General features: G+C 42.1%; 1 protein-coding gene across 13 annotated transcripts in view; it reads right to left on the bottom strand.

Annotated features, from left to right (window-relative positions):
* Positions 1-22,882, bottom strand: part of DOCK9 (dedicator of cytokinesis 9) — a 270,233-nt gene that overhangs the window by 85,111 nt on the left and 162,240 nt on the right. For all 13 annotated transcript variants that reach the window (XM_043477992.1, XM_043477995.1, XM_043478000.1 and 10 more), the window contains exons 10-22: positions 16,268-16,342; positions 14,819-14,959; positions 14,291-14,494; positions 13,769-13,891; positions 9,180-9,262; positions 8,154-8,276; positions 5,152-5,231; positions 4,881-5,068; positions 4,481-4,546; positions 3,307-3,399; positions 1,934-2,057; positions 1,452-1,573; positions 45-131 (exon numbers count right to left, since the gene is read on the bottom strand). In XM_043477992.1, the coding sequence (XP_043333927.1) occupies positions 45-131; positions 1,452-1,573; positions 1,934-2,057; positions 3,307-3,399; positions 4,481-4,546; positions 4,881-5,068; positions 5,152-5,231; positions 8,154-8,276; positions 9,180-9,262; positions 13,769-13,891; positions 14,291-14,494; positions 14,819-14,959; positions 16,268-16,342 (1,509 nt within the window). The remainder of the gene's footprint in view (positions 1-44; positions 132-1,451; positions 1,574-1,933; positions 2,058-3,306; positions 3,400-4,480; positions 4,547-4,880; positions 5,069-5,151; positions 5,232-8,153; positions 8,277-9,179; positions 9,263-13,768; positions 13,892-14,290; positions 14,495-14,818; positions 14,960-16,267; positions 16,343-22,882) is intronic.

The following is a 22,882-nucleotide window of genomic DNA, read 5'->3' as shown; positions in this document are numbered from 1 at the left end:
ATTCGCAGAGCCAGCACTGCTAATTTTAATGGAACAGCATGTACCTGAGTGTACACTGTGGAAACCAGATGAGTCGAAACTTTGAGCAGAGGCTTGCTTCCATCTACCCATTTAATTTCTGGACCATAATGCTGAAAAAATATGGAGGGGAAAAAAAATATCCCAACAGATTAGTGACCATGGCTTCTTCAGTTGAGTGTACTGATGAAGTACTAAGTGCCAGGCAGCGTCACTGACTTGTTACTTGCGCCTGGCTCATGGTAGGCATGTGACCACGCCCACTCTCTTCTCCCAAGTACAATGCTCTTCCTAATAGACTGTCTAAGCTATCTTTTCTATATAGTTGCAGCTCTACGAATTATTGTCCATCTGAGAGGGAATGGTTCCAGTTTTACCAATCACTTGACCAAACTTGAACTCAGGATTCTGAAAGTGATGGCATAAGGTACCAGATAAAATAAACAGGATAATAAGTATTCCTGGCTCCTGAAAATGGTTGGTCATCTATTTGTGCTTGTTTTTATTTCTGAAACCTCCACTTTTCTCATTTTCAGACTAGGAATAATAACTGAATAATAACAATCATAACAACTGAATACTATTATGATTTTACCCTTATTTTTGAGTATTTTAACTATCTGTCCATAACATGGGCCCAAATTTAGCACTATTTAAACGCAGAGATATTAAAAGCCATTTACAATGAAATGAACCAGATCTTAACTAAGTATGTTATAAAACTGAAGTAGATAAAATTTAAGATGGCTAAAAAGAAGATAAAATCAACAAACCAATTGGAGAAATCTGAGAAGATTCAGGCTTTCATGAATCAGAAATGTATCAGAATGGGCTACGAAGTGGATAAGGAATTTGCTTACTAGACTTACAATAAGCTGGAACAAATTTCTAATCATTTGCATGGCTGTAAGACCATATCTTTATTTGAGCATGGCTAATTTGCAGAGACAAACTCCCATCTCATCCTCAAGCTTCCATTTCCCTACTGAAGCAGTACCAGTTCAGGGCTTATAAAATGCCTAAACTATAATTCTAGATTATGATAGCTATTACCAGCACTGCCTTCCAGTGGCCTAGTGAAAGTCACTCAGTTGTGTCTGACTTTGCAACCCCTTTGGCTATAGCCTTCCAGTCTCCTTTGTCCGTGGAATTCTCCAGGCAGGAATACTGTAGTGGGTAGCCGTTACTTTCTCCAGGGGATCTTCCCAATCCAGGGATCGAACCCACGTCTCCCACACTGCAGGTTGATTCTTTACCATCTGAGTTACCAGGGAAGCCTTCCATTGGGCTAAGTTTACTTGTAAAATGAATAACTAAAACCAAAATATTGGGACTGGCAAAAATACTGCATGCTTTTGTGTGTTACTATTGTTTTAGCTGATCTTTAATGCTTTTGGAAGGAACTGGGGTAAACCGATCTTAAAGTCCCATACCCTGCCCATCCCATGCTCCTGGAAGCCTAGGTAGCCAGACGGGAGATTGGCTGAGACAGGGATATGCTGCTCGCTAGTCACCACCCTTCCATCCTTCAGGAGAGGAAGCCAGGAATAGCCAACTGTTGAAACAAAGAACAACAACAACAAAAAATCACTGTAAGTGTAGGAAAATGTATGAAGACAGTCATGTTACTAAATTGCCTGATCTTTAAGAACAGTTAATACCAATCTGAGTAAGAAACTGAGAAGACTCAGAAAACAGCCTCTGCAGAAAAGAGTCATAATGCATGTTGGCCTCCAAGGGATGAGAATTCTAAAACTACCTCCTATACAATAGGTACACGTGAGCCAGGCATGCTACCTTCTCGAACGTCATCTAAACACTTCTTCAGTGAAAGTACTCAAATTTAGAATCAAAACAAAATTTAACCACCTAATGCACAAGTTGTGAACAATCAAAGGGATGATGAAATTCAAACCTTGTGTTTCAATGACATCCTTCTTCTTCGTGCTTCCTTTATTTGAATTATCGCAGCTGACATGGAAGAATGTGAACAGCAAGTGGTGCTTTTCATGTAGCTGGGTGGGCAATTCTATTTTAATCTGTAGGGAAGACAAAAATAACAAATCTTTCTTACATTCCAAAACAACAACATGTCACCCGTGCACAAACGTGCGTTTGGTCTCCAAACTGATTTAACGCCTGCAGTTAAAAGAGATCTGAGACTGTTGAAGAAATGGATCCTTAATACACTGTTATGGTCTAACTGCTTGTGTCCACCCCACAAATTCATAAGTTGAAACCCTAGCTCCAAAGGTGATGGTATTAGTAAGTGGGGCCTTTGGGGTGATTAGGTCATGAGAGTGGAGCCCGTATATGGGATTAATGCTCTTGTAAGAGATTCTATAGAGCTCCCCAGTCCTTCCTGCCATGTGAGGACATAACTGAGAAGTCTGTGACCCTCAGGGTGGTGGCCCTCATCTGATCATGCTGGCCGGCACCCTGATCCTAGACTTCCAGCCTCCAGGACCATGAGCAATTAATATCTGCTCTGTACAAGCCACCCAGTTTGCGGTATTTTGTTACAATAGCATGAATGGACTAAATTCACTGATTCAAAACAGGAAAGCTGGTATTTCAACTCTAGAAAGAACTGGAAAACACATGAGAGACGCCATTTTGTTACTACAGCCAAGCCATAATGAAAAACCAGGTTTGACTATTTAAAAGCAGGATTCACATAGTAGTTTGAGTGAACTACATTGTAATTCTACATGTGTGTGCATTAGTCGCTCAGTCATGTCCGACTCTTTGTAACCCCATGGACTGTAGCCTGCCAGTCTCCCCTGTCCACGGAATTCTCCAGGCAAGAATACTAGAGTGGGTTGCCATTTCCTTCTCCAGGGGATCTTCCCAGTCCAGGGATCGAACTTGGGTCTCCTGCATTGCAGGCAGATTCTTTACTGTCTAAGGCACCAGGGAAGCATATAATTCTACATAAGGAAACCCCAACATAAGGAAGATTCTCAGGTCCAACAGATGTTTAACTATCCTTAAGTACACATTTGAACAAAGTGGTGAGAATATTAATTGTGGTAGTGATACAGGAAGAATTTTGACTTTTTCTTTTCTGTATTATCTGTATTTTCCAAGTTATTTTTTTTTTAATAATAAATGTGTTGCTCTTATAATTAAAAAAATTAAGTAAACTAAATATTTCAACATTTAGTTCTAGCACTGTAATTTCAGTATTATATGCAGCTTCTCTTGAATTTTGCTTTGCTAGGCAAAGAAATTAGAGTTTTCCTCAAAACTGGTTAAACTAGGTTTCCCCTTGAAAACCTCACTTACCTCATCATAAAATTCTGGGTTTTGATGATGGTGTAAAACCGCAGCAAAGGCGCTTTCTGTGAATAGTGGCCCACCAGGTCTGCCATAAATGCACTAAAATGAGAAGTAGCAAAGGGAGATACCAGAATTCAATCAATAGAGCAAGAAATTAAACTCAGATGTGTCGTAAAGAAAGCAGCATTCCTACAGCACAAATGAAGCCCCCTTTGATGGATCTCCTGCTTTCAAGACTCCAGACCCACAGGTCCCCTGACTCCCCTCGCTCACCTCCCAGACCTCCCCTACCCCTACTCCACTCCGTAGACAGCAACAGCTCACTGCTTGCTTTCACCTCCATGCCTTTGCTAACACAGTCCCTCAGTCTGAACAACCTTCCCTCCCATGTACAACAAGCAAACTCTCATGAATCCTTCAAGATGATTCATTCCTTTCCTGTGTCCTTTTGGCAATTTTTTATACTAATCATTCAGTTTTACCCAAAAAACCATTTCCGTTATCTTCTACGTGTCAGCAGCTTTTCCTCCATGACTGCCTTTCCTACTAAACTGAATTTCTTGAGGGCAAAAACTGTATTATATTCTTCACATATTATCTCCTTCCCTTTGGGGAAAATTACTTCCCCATAGTTTCAGTGAAGAATTTGGGTTCTGGAGCCAGAATGCCTGGGTTTGAACACCAGTTCCAATAATGTATGGTCCTGAACAATTCATTTAAATTCTGAGCATTAGTCCCATCATGTGAAAAGAAAAAAAAAAAAAAGGCAGATAATAAGAGTTCCTAACTCAAAAGACTGTTAGGAGCATTAAAGGAATCTAATATCTATAAGGCTCTGCTTGTAGAGCCTGGAATATAGTAAGCACTCAATAAACATCACCAATAATCTACTACTATTATTATTACAACTAGAATCAACATTTTCAAGGTACATGATATGTTTACTGAACTGAATATGCATAAGAAAGCCCCAGCCCTAAAGAGTGTTACAAAATAGAAATTGCCAATTAAGAGCAAGCACTCAGTTATTCCTGTTCTGTAAGGTTCAGTGTATGTGGCCATAGTCTGTGATGTCACATATTTTGTGTTTGTGTCAACTAAAATGTGCTAAGTCCCTTTAGCTGTGCAGTATCAGAAACTGCATTTTTAAATGGAAAATGTGGACACATAAAGTACCAACCTTCAGAGGCTTAGAGTCTTCCTCATCTGAATCTTTGAATTCAATGCGAATAGCAATATTTCTGGCCTGCAGCGATAGTTACATAAAAAAGAGAATTTAAAAAAAGATTAAAGTATGCAAATATTTATGAAAGAACAAGAGAAGCCAAAAACCTAAGAAAGTTTGGTATCGAAAAGAAAACTTGGGCTCCCTCGGTGTTTGGTGGTTAAAAACCTGCCTACCATTGCGGTGGACACAGGTTCAGTCCCTGGTCAGAGAAGAGGCCACATGCTGCGGAGCAACTAAGCATGTGCACAACTTGAGAAAGCCCTCGAGAAGCAATGCAGACCCAGCGCAGCCAAAAATAAACAAACAAATAAATCTTTAAAAAATTAAATAAAAACTCAATCTTGCCACTCACCTTGGCAAAAGACTTTTGACTGTCATATTTCAAGGACTTAGGATAAACATACAGGTGATTGTTGTAAATGGTGTAAGGCTGAGTGTGTTTAGGGATGCAGGGTACAAATTCCTCCACCTCAAATGTAATCGGCATTTTAGTACAGGTTTCAAATTGCTTTGTAGGAATGTATGATGAGTTGACGTAATCTAAAAAAAAAATTAAAAACAAACAAACTGAAGTAAAAACCAAACAAAAGCTGGTCTGTTTATTACGCAGAACGTACACTTACTAGGAAAGTCTGAGGAAACGTTATCAATTGTAATGTCTAGATTGCCCAAAATCACGGGGAGTTTAGCCATCTTCTCAGGTCTACAAATAAGAGAAGAGAAAAGTCAAACAAGTCAGTTAGCTCTGAATTCTAGAGCGGTACTTTCTAGAGAAACATAACGCAAGCCATGAAAATAATTTTAAACTTCATAGAAGCTACACTTAAAGAAAAGTGTAAAAAGAAACAGGTAAAATTAGTTTTTAAAATATTTTATTTAACCCAATAATATATTACAAATATTATCTCAATATGCAACGAGTATAAAAAGTACATTCTAGTTCTTTAAAACCAGATGTGTATTTTACACTTAGAACTCATGTCAGCAGGACCTATATTTCAAGTACTAGACAGTCACACGTGGCTACTGGCCACTGTGCTGGGTACCACAAGCCCAGATAAGGATATCAACAAAATGTTACAGCGGAGGTTTTCCTGAACCACTCCATTCTCAACATACATTCTTGGCTCAAACAGAATCGAGAAAGTTCAGGAGCCATCTGAGGCTCCATTGTCTAGTGAAATGCTGGATATAAAGAAGGTGTTGAGTGAATTGTCTGATGTCTGTATTTGATCTGCCTCCATCTAATACAGGGGTGTCCTCTGTGACAAGTCCTGACAAGCATGTCCTCAGTCCTACCTAGTGACAAGGAAACCTTCAACATAGCCATTTTGACACCCAGATTGCTCTTCCTTACAGCCTGGTAAAATTCACCTCGCTGAATCTTTCACTCATCAAGAAGCCTAGTTAAGTTTCTCTAACACTTTTAAAACCTTTAATAGACAGCTATCACACCTTCCTGAAGTCCTCGCTTCTCAGTCCTTTTGGGTCTTCCTCCAATGCCATTTCTCTCCTCTATATACACCCCATTTGTATCATGGCTCCCAGAACTGTATCAGTAAGGTTCAGCGGGGCCTGAACAGGTGGGATAGAGCAGCTGTCTGGTTTTGAACAATATACCTTTCCACTGATGCAGCCAAAATTCTACTACTTTTACACAGTCACACCTCTCCAGTGAGGCACATTAAATATACAGTCACCTAAAATATCTTTTTTTATATGCTTTACTATCTTGTTATATCTCTCCATCGTGTCTTTATACAATTATGTTTTTAGAAATCAAAACAGGATTTGATTTTTGTCCCAATGAAACTTTACCTTTTTATGACTGAGTCATTTGTAGTTGATCAAGACCCTCCTAAACCCAGATTCTAACATCTAATGTATTAGATATTCCTATTACATATGTCATGAAGACATTCATCAGCACTTTACATTCTCATAAAAGTCTTTCATGAAGATACTGCACAGACTATTGCCAAGAAGCAGCTCCTTCTCAAACCCCTAGAAGTCCATCGCCAGACTGAGACTAGCCACCCATCACCCCTCCTCGCATTTGGTTACTCCAGCACTGAACAATTTTTCACTTTCTCACACTTCTCTGACTTCTTGGTCATCTTGGGATATAATTTACATTCTTCTGTCGAACCAGCTTAGTGACCCAATTAAAAAAGGAGAAGCAGAAATATGGCTAGGACGAGTAGTTCCTAGAACACAGGATGCTGCCTCCTGGTTCTTCAGAAGCCACCTGTTTAATAACGTCTTTGAGATCACTGGCAAGAAGCATCACAGCTCAGTGGTTCACAGATTCAGCATTTGGTTGAATTATTCCCAGTTTTGAAAAGTTCCCAACTCCTGTTTTTAAGATTCCTCAGACATCATCACTGTCTTGAGCAGTCTCACATGTAACTGGTCAGGATATCTTGCGGTTCTGTTCATGTGAACCTGGATGTCCCTAATGGTTCCAAATTCTAGCTCCCACATGACTACAGCATATGATGAATGTCATCATCTTTGCCCTTCACCAGCCCCAACTAATGGAATCACTTTCTCTCAGGGTTCCTCTCATTTCCACCAGCCTTTTGTAAACCTCATGTGGAAACTAACAGCATTGTCACCTAAACTACCCAATATGGTAGCATTCAGAAAAGATCTGCATTTTAAAGAAAATGTTCTATTTTTACACTTTGCTTTCAGACCCCCTGCAGAAATAAGGGACACAACCATGAGCAAATCGAATAAATATAAAATATCGTATCCCTCTTCTTAGACAGATGCTTCTTGGAGCACATGTCAGCAATACCATCTCTCTGACAGGATTACTTTCTGACTAAATCTTGGACTGTCTCCTCTGATAATCACCACAAGGGAGAGGGGCAACGTGGCTTATGAGCTTTGACAGCTATTTTCTAAATACTAGGGCAGCTTCAGAACACGTTTCTCGTCCACTGCTAAATGACATTTGAGACAATCACGGGAGCAGAAACAATAGCTTTGGATCCGAGCTGGGGTCCAAGCCACTGACATGTGATTATTTTTTTGTAAAAAAAAAAAAAGAGGAAAGAAAATAAAGCAACACTAAGGTTTAAAAAAACAAATGAAGAAGGCACTCTCCACTTCCCTAACTCAGGTGTGACGAACACTCAAAGACACAGCGGCACTTCTCCGGATTCTCAATGAGAAGCACTGCAGCCTCCCTCGTGACGCTGCGTCTTCTGCGCCTGGCAGCACACGGCCCCTATTTCCGGGTTTCTGAGTCTCTCGCTGGCCTTCTGGACCACACTCTCCCCAGGAAACCCTTCCTACAGGGGGCCTGGTGCACAGGGAGAACCACCCCGGGCTCGGGACCAGCGGAGGCCTGTGATCTTAGCTGCTTGGCCACAGGCTCTCTGCTCATACCACGTTTTGATTGATGGCCCTGCAAATTCCACCCTCCAGGCACCACCCAGGAAGCCAGACTGTGTGAGCAGAAACCACCCCCAAACGCAGTCACTTTGGGTGGGGTGCGGGGTTCACGCTAACCAGCCAAGGGAGTCACTTCTGACACAGGGCTGCCAACCCCCACCTCATACAGTAACTTCTGTTTCTCCGGTGCAGAAGAAACAAGCAAGGCCTTCAGACTCACTTCCGAAAGTCTGCAAGTAACTTGAGCATGTCTTCATTGGATAGCTTATTGCTGTCTTGCTTGTAGAGAGCAGAAAACCTGGCGCTTTTGTCAAGGTTTCCAGATGCATCCTTAAACAACGTCCTGAAATAGCAGAATGACATGTCTAAGCTGAGTTTCCAAATGACCAAAATAAATCCACAGCTGGACTCTGGTTTCTAAGTGAAGACTAATTGTCATTCCACTGGCTATGGCCAGCAGAAATCTCATTATTGAAAGACGAGGAAGGTATTTATGAGGATGAACACAGCTAACTCAATTTACATAGAAAATATTTCCAGCAAATGGCCTGCGCTTAGGAAATAACACACACAGCCAAATGCTTAAGACTCAAAATACAGAGGGTCTGTGGGCCTCACTGACCGGGCTGCCACCCCCTCCCAGCTGGAGGCACGTGCTGGAACCTGGCGCCCCAGCTCTGCCACACACACTCCTGTCCATCCTGCCAGGGCTGACAGCGCCCTTCTCCAGCCAGCACCGCCTTTCTCTGGGTCTCCAATAAATGATGTTTCAGATATGCGGCTTGCTTGGTTTTCAGTTTTACAGATTTAATCTTCTGCTTCTGGACAACAAACAGAATGGGTTGGTCAGTCTGTCTGTCTGTCTCTCCATATAGCTGTATCTATATAGAAAGTATAAAGGATGTTCTCCTCCAGACTCCTGGACACCGCAGGGGAAGGAGAGGGTGGGACGAACTGAGAGGGTATCACTGACGTATATACACTACCCTGTGGAATGTAAACGACCTGAGGGGTGGGATGGTGGGGCGGGCGGGGTGGTGGGGGGAGACTCAAGAGGGAGGGGAACCATGTACATATACAGCTGATTCACGCTGTTGCATGGCAGAAACCACCACAACATTGTAAAAAGCAATTATCCTCTAATTAAAAAAAAACTAGAAAAAAAAACGCAACTCCTTTAAAAAGTGACATTTATGAAAAACAATCAAAATACTTGGGGGAAAAAAAAAAAAGATGTTCCCCTTACCTTGCTGCCCAAGCAAATGGCATTCTGTACTGCCCTAGTCTTTGGCATGCCTGCTTGGCATTCTTCAGAACCTTCTGAGCAACCTTAAAGACACCAGAGTAGAACTATGAGTTACTGTGTCCCACTGAAGGGAGAGTTCTGAGCTAACAGTTATTACCTCACAGTCACTGAACAAGCTCTTCCTGAAGTATCAGAGGCATGGACAAGCACATCTTACGGTAATGAACACGGCTGGACTTACTCTCGGTGCAGACAATTCTGTTCATCATATTCTCTGGCAGCAATTTCCAAAGAATATCAAATGAAAACTGTTTCCAAAATGTATGTCTTTTCTTTGGACTTCATAGGTAACAGGCATGCCATTTCATAGGCTTTCATATTTCTTTATGACTAAGGGCTAAGTATAAGTCCCTGAGTTATCAGTAATTACTAGTACTTGGTATTCTTGCCCCAATATATCCCATTACTGGAGTTTAAATGAGGATACTAATGAAAACACTAGGCTTTGACAACTCCTAATGTGCACTGGCCTATGCAGACTTCCCAGATTTGGGGAGTATATGCTTGCTATTAAGGCATGACAGGTACTGACTTAAGTTAGGCCAGGGTTTTCAAACATCACATTCTCGTTTCTAGGTATAAATTACCACTACTTTCACTTTCTCACGATCACTTTTGGTTTGTGTGGGGGGTGGATTAACTCTAAAGTGCAGAGGGAAGCAGATTTAGTTTTGGCCTAAGATGCATGCATGGCAGGTCTCTTCATAAACGAAACTCCTACCGCTAAAGCAGATGACACCTAGTATCCCCAAATTTGCTTATTCTGGGATACTGCACTGTTACCACTACAAAGTCTGACTGATTCAGTCAGGGTAGAGTGTGAAGGGTCTTTTGCTATTGTTGTTCAGACACTGAGTCATGTCCAACTCTTTGTGACCCCATGGACTGCAGCATGCCAGGCTTCTTTGTCCCTCATCATCTTCCGGAGTTTGCCCAAGTTCATGTCCATTGAATTGATGATGCCGTCCAGCCATCTCATCTTCTGATGCCCTCTTCTCCTCCTGCCCTCAATCTTTCCCAGCATCAGGGTCTTATCCAATGAGTCGGCTCTTTGCATCAGGTGGCCAAAGTATTGGAGCTTCAGCTTCAGCATCAGTCCTTCCAATGAATATTCTGGGTTGATTTTCTTTAGGATTGACTGGTTTGATCTCCTTGCAGTCCAAAGGACTCTCAAGAGTTTTCTCCAGCACCATAGTTCAAAAGCATCAACTCTTCAGCACTCAGATTTCTTTATGGTCCAACTCTCACATACGTACATGACTACAGGTCATTTATATTGCTTAAGTAAATCAGAATCAAACCAACGTTGGGCAACATGCTGTACTGCCGGTGAGCCACTGTGAACTCTGCAGAGCTGCAGCATCGGTCCCACCGGGAGCTGGTCAGGAAAGCAGGGTCTCGGGCCCCACTCCAGACCTCCTGAAATCTGACCAGAGCTCCGGCGATCTGTGTGCACCAGGTCTGAGAAGCGCTCATCCAGAAGACTCAGAAGGAGAATAGCAGCATCCTGTCTGCTTCTGAGTCAAACTGAAACCAGCTGTGTGGTCTGGACCACTGAACCTCTCTGGGCTCTGCTTCCCTACCTGCAAAATGAAGAGCATGGGCTTCACTTGCCAGCATCCCTTCTGGCTACTAAATATGACAAGTGTACTGAAACCACGTGTAGGAATTGAGGCCTTCAGGAGTGATGATGGAAACACTTCTCCACTGAAACAGGTTCAGGATCCAGTCCCTCCCTTTCTCCTTCCAGGGGGGCACGTCCACGCAGACTTGGAGATCATAGAATAGAATGGTTAGCCTTCCTGGAGCAGTCATTTTACTTACACATTTTCAAGCAGAAACAATTGCTTTTAGGTTTCAACAATAATGACTGTGTTGTGGACTAAAATGCAATATTTGCATAAGTTTCACTCTTGCCTGAAGTGAACTCTCACATTTACTGAGGATGCACATGGAACACAATGAATGTGAAAGCCAGAGTGAAAAACTAGTGTGTCCCCTTTGGGTTTTTTCCCCCACTTTTCTTTCTTTTTAAAAAACATCTGTTCATGGTGGACACCTACAGAGACTCCTCCCAAAAATTTCCTCCAAAGTAATGATTTCCTCCAAACGATGCCATAGGCCATCTTGGGAAACATGAAGAGACAATTTTTTTTTTTTTTTACAGCTTGGTTACAGCTCAGAGTTTTATTTTGCAAGCAAAGAACAGTACGCCCTTCAGGTATGAGGGCAGGCCAACCCCAAAGGAGAGGCCATGAAGAGACAATTTTGATACACAGGGAAAAACCATCCCTCAGTAAAATCTCTATCGAAGCTTCTATTTTTACATAAGATGGCTGAGTCTTAATCTCTGCTTGAATTGACTGCTTTGGAGGTGTGAACGCATGGGAAAAGGTACACATGGCTGAGCCTCACATGCCGTAAGTATGAAGGAGGAGTAAATTCAGCAGATGCTCAGCGGACACTGGGAAGAACGGCGTCCCGCCCGCGAGGATACGTGGTTTTCACACCAGCACGAGCTGCCAAATTCCAAGCCATGCACATGGCAGGCAGAAGCGGCCAAGCTGGTGCATGCTGGCCTTGGAAACGTGTTGTGCATACAGCAGAAGAATAGATCTCATCTTGGGTATTCACTGATTATTAATCAAAACACCAAAGAGACTAAAAGAGCTTCTTATCCCAGGTTTTACAGACTTGATTTAAAAAATAAAACAGCTTCTCTCCAGAGACTAAACTTGACCCAGGCTTTATCAACCAGAAGGGCATCCTGTTTGAAGCTGTGTGCCTGGGTACATGGGCTCTTCCTTGATGGGGGCTGTAGTAATTGATGGTGATGTCCTCTTATATGCGTCAGTGGCTTGATTTACAGTCTCCACAGCACTGACTTGTACACGATCTGTTTGATCTTAGCACTGTTCCTGAGGGGAGGGAGGGACAGGTAGCAGCACGATCTTTCAACTGCACATGTGACAGCCGGGGCCCAGAGAGGTCACATGACGTGTTCAGGCTGGCTGGGCACTCGGCACCCAGGTCTCTGACTCCTAGGACCTGTCCTTTAACAATCATCCTGCATCTTCGTGGACACGCCTGTGATGGGCTGGTGGCCATAGAGAGGAAGCTCTGAATCAGCTGAGAAGACCTCAGTGACAGCCTCCAGGGTGTCCCCGGATGCTGACCAGTCTTTGTCACTGTATCAGGGTCATCTCACAGATGATCAGTTATAAAAAAAATTGTTTTAAGAAACCAGAAGTACTGTAAAACTGGCACGAGTAGCATTCAAATAGCTGACTTAAACCAGGCGGCTCAACAGGTGGAAAGTGACAGTCATGTGTCCTTTGGCGACTCTAGTTGTGGGATGCTGAGCGGGCAACTAAACCTTCGTAAATCTAAGTTTTTGGAAGTGTGACTTCTAACATTCAATAACCCTAAAGTATGTCCACGCCTAGGCACCCCCAAATACCAAACACTACACCAAAGTAATGAAGACACAGCACAGACACCTCGTGTGTATTTCCCTCCCCTCTTTTGCCTCATGTCACACCGCCTCTGCCAGCAGAGCCCTGGCCCCCTGACAAAACACAGGGGGCCCGATCTGCAGATACTACCGGCCAGACGATCCCAGCCAGGTCACCTCCTAGTCTCTGGTCTCACATGTAAGAGTAAATGGATCCAAACTCACAATTCCGGGACCTTGGACACAAGCCAGCAAGTGGAAATGAACTCCATTTAAATACAATGTATGTACTTTTTAATGAAAGAAAGTTTACTCCTAAGCTGGTAATTCCTTTGCCAGTTATTTCAGGATGTCAGGATAGTCTAGCTAGATGAAGTGTTTATTTATACATGGAATTACTTTTCACTGAAAACTGGACACAGAAGGTTAACTCTTAAATCTATGAGAGTAGCAAACATAGACAGTGTATTAAAAAGCAGAGACATTACTTTGCTAACAGAGGTCCGTATAGTCAAAGCTATGGTTTTGCCTGTAGTCATGTACAGATGTGAGAGCTGGACCATAAAGAAAGCTGAGCACCAACTGATGCTTTCGAACTGGGGTGTTGGAGAAGACTCTTGAGAGTCCTTTGGACTGCAAGGAGATCAAACCAGTCAATCCTAAAGAAAATCAACCCTGACTATTCACTGGAAGGACTGATGCTGAAGCTGAAGCTCCAATACTTTGGCCACCTGATGCAAAGAGTAGACTCATCAGAAAAGACAGTGATGCTGGAAAAGATTGAAGGCTCAAGGAGAAGGGGATGACAGAAGATGAGATGGTTGGATGGCATCACCAACTCAATGGACATGAGTTTGAGTAAACTCTGGGAGACGCTGAAGGGCAGGGAAACCCGGCGTGCTGCAGTCCATGGGATCGCAAAGAGTCGGACATGACTGAGTGACTGAACAAAGAACAACAGTGAAAGCAGTCTATCTCTTTTAGAACATAAATATGGCTTAACTGTGATTTCTTTAAGCATTTCTATTCCTATTTTTCCCCCCACTGCTTTTTATCATCCCAAAGTCATCCATACCTTGGAGGAGTCGGAACTCTTCATGTATGGCTCAGCACCATGGGTGATGCTCCCCTGAAGTACTTTTTCAATTCTAGCCACAAGAAATATATCAGGATGCGGACATGTGACTGAAAATATCCCCTAGGGAACAAACCATCTTCTTTAGTGAGCAAAATTTACAGTTACGTTAAACAAATCTCACGAATATTAAAGATTCTCAATCAGCAAACAGCACTGAAACAGCAGAACTACTCAGAAGCACCCAGAGTCAAACTGGTTAACTCATGAACAAACAGTTCATCATTCGATCAAAAAGCCCCTTTGGCAGTGGAGGCAACTAGCAGAAAATTTAGAAAAAAAGAAATGAGAAGTCAAAAGCCATTTCTCTTTCAGCTTGCTTTGACAACCTCGTGATATACGCAATCAATCTAATTAAGAGTCTCATTTACTCCAACTGCGCATTTTAAGCTTCATTTATGTATTTACACAGCTTGTACAAGGGAAGCCTCAGCAGCGTGACCGCTGGGCCAGCCCCCCCACCTGCTTCGGGTACTGCATGGCGGCCTCGTGGAGGATGCCCAGCGGGGCAGGCGAGCTCTGCCGGTCGCCGTTCCTCAGAGACGGGGACATGGTGGCCAGCATCTGCCTCACTGAGAAGTGGTTCAAGTCGACGTGGAAGTCGGCAGAAATCTTCCGGTTATATTTTACGTCAAACAGGGACAGAGTGACGAAGAAAGGCTCGACCTGGACAAAACAAAACAGTCCAGACCATCACCAGGGCTCAAACTGTCGGGAAAAGAGAACGCTGCTATCAAAGAAGAGACGACTAGACCTGTGTGTGATTGCTGCTACAAGTTACCGCGAAAGCGCAGCAGCCTCCCTCCCTGTCCTGTGTTGTGAACGTCCTGTCTGGTGGCCCAAATGGGCCTCTGCACTCCGATCTCACCCTCTTGTTCTCCGACACCAGGAACTAGGACTGCGTGACATGACTGCACCGCAACAGGCTCACCTGAAACCTCGGAATGTGGTTTTCTTTTTTTAATTTTAGTTTTTCAAAAGGAAAATTACGTTTGTAGTGGGCCCTTCTTCATTTTCGGCAACACAGCATTGCAGATTGAAAGATAAATCATTGCACTTGACGAGAATTCTTTTTCCAAACTTCTCTTCAAATGGCTTCACTTCTGGCTCAGCTGATGAGAAGTCAAGCTTCTTTAAAAGAAATGCAAATATATAAATGTATTATGTTCCCACTAAGAAAAAAATATCCCATAATAAATGCACCCTAAAGAAACTGCTTAAAATATGGAAAAGCAATACATATTTATTTATGCAAACAGTGTTTACTATTTTATACATTTATGTGGTATATAACAATGGTCAAATACATGATGGTATATCTACTCCATGACTGATTATATAGAGCTTTAAAATTATTGTTATGAATAACTCAAGTGTTCATCAACTGAAGTCTCTATAATCAAAATGTGGCATATACTATAAATCCAATGAAATATTACTCAGCCATAAAAAGGAATGAAGTTCTGACATATGTTACAACAGGGATGGGCCCTGAAGACATTATACTAAGTGGAACAAGCCAGACATGAAAAGGAAAATATCATATGATTCCACATATATTAGCTTCCTAAATAAGTAAAATCTTAAAGACAAAAAGTAGAATAGAGGTTACTAAGGGGGAGGGGAAGGAGATATGCGGAGCTGTTATTTAATGCACACAGAGTTTCTATTTGGGAGGATGGGAAAGTTCTGGAAAGAGATCGTGGTGACACTTGTGCAATAATGTGAACCTACCTAACACCAGTGAATAGTATGTTTAAAAATGGCTAAAGTGGTGAATTCTATATTGTGCATATTTTACCACACTAAACAAAAACCTGTCAAAAAAACTATATGGTTTCGAAGTCTGAGAAGAGACAGAGGGAAATACTTATTATTAAATAGGGAAAAGAAGTTCTATTAAAAAAAAAAGACAGCAAATGAAGAGGAAACTATGGGAGGAGCCGTGGCAGGACAGTTGGCCCCTCCGAGGAGCAGCCCTGTTTGTGGGCAGCCCTGGAGGCCCTCACCACGCTGTGTTTGGGGTTTTCTCAGGACACAGATGTGGACTGTAGGACAGAAAGGCTTGTGTTTGAAACTGAGCTTGGGCCAGTCAGGAAACAGTACTGTCTACTGGGCAACTGTAGAGATGCATGCTATTTTCTTGGTGGTGGGTTTACAGGATAGATTATATCCTGTATATATGTTCTTTGTGGACTAGCGCATCTTTGGATAAATCTCCTTAACTTTTCAACAATCTATGGAATATCAGATGTTCACAATGGCTGTGCTATGGTAATGAAATTACCGGGTTTTGTTTTTTCTCTTTCTCCTGAATTTTCTATATTATCATACTGCTTTGCATCCAAAATATATAAATAAGCAAACAAATAAGCAAGCAAATAACCTATCAAAGCCTTTCTTTCCTTGAACTATTTTAAATATTAAAATACTTCTTACCTGAGCATCTGGGTCCAAGTAAAAAAGTTTAACTCTGCTTTCACTTTTCAGTTTAATTTCTGCTTCTCTGGCACTCTGATAACAAGATAAAACAAAAAGTAAAAATCACATTTAAAAACTTCCTTTTCTTACAGAGGTGTCTAAGTATGTTTGAAAGCTATCCCATCCTGAAGAGCCAGACTGCAGACAACTCTGCCCTTATCTTGGTGGGTCACCTGCATGTCAACGAACAAGGACAGACTATGTAAGTACTGTGGACAGGCGGTAAGGACAGACACGATGTAAGATCTGCGGGGGGAAAAAAGAGAAGCTAAGACTTGATCCCTGCCCTTGTGAAGCTGACAATCGATTAGAGAGTCAAAACCAATGCAAATAAAGCAAAAGAGAATAATTAAGTGTTACCATCAAGAAAAGCTTCATAGAGTAATGAAACAGGTGACAAGCTTTGAATGAAGAGGCAGAATTTAGACAGCAAAAAGGAGGAAAACATGAGCATTTCAGATCGAATGAAAAGGATGCACAGAAAAGATAGTTAATGAGAGCAGAAAAGAGTCCAAATGGTAGAAAGGACTTACAGTTCAGCCTGTGACTTGAGGGTACAAGGAAGGAGAAGGAAAATGTTCTGGATGGTGGAATAAAGAAAACTATGGTGGATCTTGAAGGACAGCTATTGGTTTCGGTGGCAGGCCAGGGGGGAAATGCTGATTCATTCAATAAATATTTAGGAGCACATATTCTATGTCAGGCTAGGGACACAAACATGAGTGAAATGCAGTCCCTGTCCCCAAGGAATACCATCTGGGAAGACAGAATATGAATAGCAATACGAATGGCAAAGGAAACCATGCATACAGCTAGCCAACATGCACCAGGGGGTGGCCACGAGGAAAGAGCTCCCAAAGGAAAGTCCATCTCGCAGGATAAGGACATTTGGCCAGAAAAGGAGAGAAGGCCATTCTAAGAAGAGGGACTACAGGTATAAAAATACAAGCTCACACTTGAGCAATGATGAAGTCATTCATTACAATGAATGGTACATGATGAAAAATGTAGAGAAATAAATCAGATTTGTATAGTGAGGCCTGGGGATTTCATTAAGAATCCAAAATACAGAATCAAAAAATTCTGCAATATTTTCATCAAGGGAATAAAATAACCAATTTTGCATTTTACAATAGATCTGCCCTGCGGGTAGGGCTGAAGTGATGGATTAAAAAGAGAAAGACAAGGAGGTTCACATGGTTTCTCCCGGGTCATGATAACAGGCTCCCAGCCTCACAGCAAGGCCCATGACAAACCTCACCTTTCTAGGCTTGGGTGGCCTGCTGACTGACAATTAATCTGGGAGGAAGAGCAGGTTTATTGAAAGGGTGGTAGACTGGATTCTGGAGGAGCCTGTGGGATTTCCAACTGGCAACACCCAGAAGACAGCCAGAAAGATGCAATGTGAACAGAGGGTGGGAGGAAGGCTGGAATTACAGCAAGGAGAACCTTAGCACAGAAGTCTTGCGGCGGGGTGGTGGGTGAGGGTCCCTGGGGGAACTGTGAAAGCAAGTCTGTGGACCGAAACCCAGAGGCCCCCACACTGAAGGGATGGACAGAAGACGAGAAGACACACGGCAGCAGTGATGGGGGCTGGAGCAATGCGATTTGGGAAGAGGAAGCTTCTAGGACAGTCACAAGACAGAAGTCATCTCCAGCCACATTATGCCTCACACCTGATGCCTCTAAATCTATATCCTGCTCTTCCTGGCAGTCAGAGCTCTTAATAAAACAACTCTCTCATCTGCTCCTTTGCTCAAAGATCATGAGTCACATCTCAGCACATGATCAGCAGTGACAGCCATTGGAGAGGGTGTCTAGTCCTCTCTGCTGGTAGCTTACCGAGGTCTATTATCACATTTCTAATCATGGCCAGCTGGAAATTAAGCATCATCTTCATTTTCCCAGCCATGGAGTTATTCTAAAAGGTTCTCAGCCATGATGCAAGGGCTTCCCTGGTGGCTCAGACAGTAAAGAATCTACCTGCAGTGCAATGACCCAAACTCTATCATGATTATATTTAAACAACTGTCTACATCGAGCAGAATGAAATGACCATCAGAATATCAGCTAAGAAACTGGGGACTAGTTCTAGTTCAGTTGTGAACTAGCTGTGTGAACTTGAGCAAGCCACTCAGCCTCCCTGGACTCAGTTTTCATTTCCAAGTAAACATGTTCAACAAGATGCTGGCTCAAGGCTCCTTCCAGGACAAAGTTGATCTTGTTGCTCTCCCTGCAGCTTTAAGGCTTCTGGAGGCTCAGGGGCCTTCCTACAGGTCAGCTCATGCTTTTGCCCATGGCAGAGCGGCTGGGAGGGGGTGAACAAAGTTTGAAATCCATCGAGCCCATCATTTTTCCTAATTTTTCACATCAAAAAGGCTAGAATATGTGCACGTAGAATACACTTAACTGAACCCAAAGAAGAATTTGCTTTACTTTGTCCATGAGGTTTCCTAACAAAAACATCAGTACTACATGCTGCGAGACACCACCCACAGTGACATATTCTTCTCCTAATTTCTGCTAGAGTCTTTCAATGAGGGCAGCCTTTATGATCTCAGACCCTGGAGCACAGCTGGCACAGGAGAGCATGCTCTCAGTCACGTCCAACTCTGCGATGCCATGGACTGCAGCCCACCAGGCTCCTCTGTCCATAGAATTTTCCAGGCAAAAATGGTGGAGTCAGTTGCCATTTCTTACTCCAGGGGATCTTCCTGAACCAGGAATGGAACCCGAGTCTTCTTTGTCTCCTGCATTGGCAGACGGACTCTTTACCACTGGGCCACCAGGGAATGGGTCCTTAATGTAGAAGCATTCCCTGGTGCCTTTCTGAAAGATGTTTGTTGACTCAAGCGGACTAGGAGATGCTAGGAGATGAGAAATGAACAAAGCAGGAATGACTGCTAAGAGCTCCATATAATTGGAGGGCAAACAGGGATGCAGGTACATTAAAAGAAAAGAAAATCAACTAGCCAAAATAGACTCAAAGCATGCTAATGTTGCCACTAATATCCAAGAGATATATTCTTCACCAGAAAAACCACTTAATGGGGAAGAAGGGACAATGTTAGATGTAAAAATAACCTCAAAGTGTATAATCTACCTTATACACACCGACAGCTCTGCTATGAGATAGATAGAAAGCAGGCTCAGCGTCTTAAAGTTCCTCCCAGCCCTCCCAAGGCCTAGAGTGCTTTAAAAAGAGGGTACGTCTGATAAACAGTGTTTGAAACAATTGCCAAGTAAAACCTAGGCAGTAAGAAAATGTAGCTTTGCCCCAGAGCCAGGGAATAATAAAATATACGAAGGCATCACAGTGATAAAAGGGGGTATTCATTCATATAGCCAATATCTCTCTGCTAGACGTTACCCTAAGAGCACATTTAAATTTGGTACAACCTTAGGAGGCAAGTCTTATTATTATCCTTGTTTAAGAGAAAACACTGAGGCAAAAACACTTATGAGGGACATGTTTGGAGCAAACACTTTGCTCCAAAGTTTGCTCCAAACTCACAACACTAAACAGAAGTCTGTCTTCTAACTCAGGTTGTCTGGTTTCAGTACCAACACTCTTTAATTATTAGACCAGAAAAAGAAAAATAGGTAAAGAATACAAACAGGCAAGTCAGACAGCAGAAAAACCAAATGGCAAATAAACATGAAAATATGAAAAATATCACTACTAAGCAGCAGAATACAAATTAAAGCAGTGAAACATCATTTTTCACTCCTCTGGTAAGGATACAGAGACACAGGAATATGAATTGTTACAACCTTTTGGGGAAGTAACCTGGGTAATATTTAAAGCACTAAAAACATGATAAACCGTGACCCAGAAATCCCACCTTGGGGAATTCCTAGTACTGAAACAAGAGCGTGAGTATTTAAGTTTTGAATACGTCATGTTGTTTATTGTGCCGTGCTTGTGTAGGCTAAAAACAGAAAATTATCTAGACGCTTGTAAATAGGGAGATGACTAAATAAAGTGTGTGGTATCCATATTTGGAATATTATGCAGCTATGGAAACGAGTTTGAAGGCTAAAGATTAAAGGCAGGAGGAGAAGGGGATGAGAGAGGATGAGATGCTTGGATGGCATCACTGACTCGATGCACCTGAGTTTGAGCAAGCTCCAGGAGTTGGACAGGGAAGCCTGGCATGTTGCAGTTCATGAGGTCACAAAGAATTGAACACGACTGCGCGACTGAACTGAACTGATGGCAATGAGTGAACTAGACCCTGTATGGCCCTAGAGGGACACTTAAACAAATATTTTTAAGTGGTAGAGCAAGTTTCAGAGTAGTGTATGTATCATGAGCACATTAAAAAACAAATAACTAACACCACTACACATGTGTATATGTTTCCATGAGCAACTGGTTTAGTGGAGGAGACACTACAACAGGTTAAGAACATTAGTGCTCTCAGGAATGTGGGGATGGAGGTTGAAGGGAAAAGATGAACTTTTCTTTATGTGACTTTGAATATTTTTACTTATTATAGAAAACACATTTATTTTCACTTAAGTTTCAGTAAAGACAATGAAATAAAATAAATTTCGGTAATAAGTACTTTCAAAATCTAAGAGCCCGCAAAACAGAGCTGTAAGAAAATAGCCCACAGACAATGCTGCCCAGCACTTCTCAAAGTGACAGAAATCAGCCCTGCTCCTAAAATAACCTGAGGTCAGTCCATACTGTGGATGGAAGAAGAATGCAACTGCTTCTCCCCAAACCCGGTTGCTGCCATCCTACCCACTGTCCGTCTGATACTTTAGGAAACCGAGAGGAAAACGGAAAAAGAAAAGTGACGACGACAGAACCGTTCTCTGTAAAAACTGACACTTCTCAGAAATCACAGAAGAGAACGAATTGTCTAAAACAAAAGCCATTCCACCCACTCCTGTAAACGCCAAGTTTAATCACTAACGATACACTGACAATGCTTTCTTCCTTTCTTCAGATATGAACCATCCATTCAAGAGTTCCCAGAACTACTGCAGAGTTTAGGCCTGGCGTGCTGCAGTCCATGGGGTCACAGAGTCGGACATGACTGAATGACTGAACTGACCTGAACTGAACAGCTTAAGTTTACCTCTGAGCAGGTAAAACAATCGGAAGCCAGAGCATCATACTTTGAGGGTGAGTCATCAGAAAAATATCCTGACTGTTGGCTCATTTAAACAGAATGGATTGGAAATAGGAAGACTTTGCAAAATCCTTTGAAGTCAGAATATATACTTTTTAATTTAAAGAGCTGTCATGATTTGTTTCTACTACTTCCCTGATATTTAACTCCCCGGGACCACTATTGCACCCTCTGTGATACAAAGCTGAAATAAACCGTTCTAGATAAGGAAGCCCAAGGAATGGAATGCCAGCTGACCTCACAAACACAACCCTAGCCAATTCTTTTGTGTCGTAACACAATGACATAGTTTTCTGGACTAGGATACATGGAAGGAAGCATTTATTACAATGTGGTTTAAAAACTCAGAGACGGTGTCTGAAATTCTTTGGTGTCTAACAAATACTTTTAAGCTTGGCATCCTGATGCTTACTGAATCTCAATGAGACTATAAAGTCTGAAACATCACACTCTAGCCTGTATTCAATTGTGGAAAATTTACCTAGGAAGGTAAATTCATTCCCTAAAAACAAGTCACACAGTAATAGGATGGGAGCAATTTTGGTTTAGCATGAAAAAACGGTTCTCTTTCCCAACCACTTGGGGAGACCAAATTAAGACTGAGCGGCTGTTTTTGAGTACAGCAAGAACACAAAAATAGAAAAGTTATGGAGGAAAATATAAGGAGAATGAGAGTTTTCTTCATACTATCTTTACACAGGAGACAATATATATATATGTGTGTGCACACTCATTCCAATGTTACCTAAGGTAAATGTAACCATAAAAAAAATATTTATCAAATAAATAGCAATCAGGTTTACCACATGATCATATTACCCCTTGACACTGTACAGGAGAAACCAATCAACTAACTTTAACTACAGTTTGCATATTTAATAAAAATGTTTATAAGACTATGTCCTCTTGATACTTTAAATGCTGGTACATTTAGAACAAACAAATATTTGGTTCTGTATTAGACAACAGAAGGAAAAGAACAGGTTTTAGGGTATACACAGTATGTCCCCATCAGAAAACAATGAAGGTGTCCAGTACTAAATGTACAAGCAACAAAAGGGCCAGGAATATACAAAATATGTCAAAAACCTGAGTCCACATCACTCCTACTGTATGTCAAGGGTCCCTGCATTACATTCCACAATGAAATATCAACTATTTTTGTACTAAAACAACTTCCTGTCACTCACATCCTGTTTGGTTATGTCTCAGTCACAGCAGAAAACAAAAGCTGAGGCAACAGGATGAATGAAGCAGAAAGAGGGGCTGCTCTGAGAGGAGCCTGCCATTAAATTACACCTTTGCCTGCCCCCATTGTTCTAGTCCTTTCTCTGCAATCCAACTTAACGGTGACCTGACTTCCCCAAGGACCATTCCCTGCTACTGACCTCTTAACTTCCTCATCCCCTTGACTAAACTCTCCCTT

This window comes from Cervus canadensis, chromosome 9 (assembly GCF_019320065.1).
Source record: "Cervus canadensis isolate Bull #8, Minnesota chromosome 9, ASM1932006v1, whole genome shotgun sequence".
Lineage (NCBI taxonomy): Eukaryota > Metazoa > Chordata > Mammalia > Artiodactyla > Cervidae > Cervus > Cervus canadensis.
The sequence above is the reverse complement of the archived record's forward strand: the minus strand, read 5'-3'. Positions and strand labels throughout refer to the sequence as shown.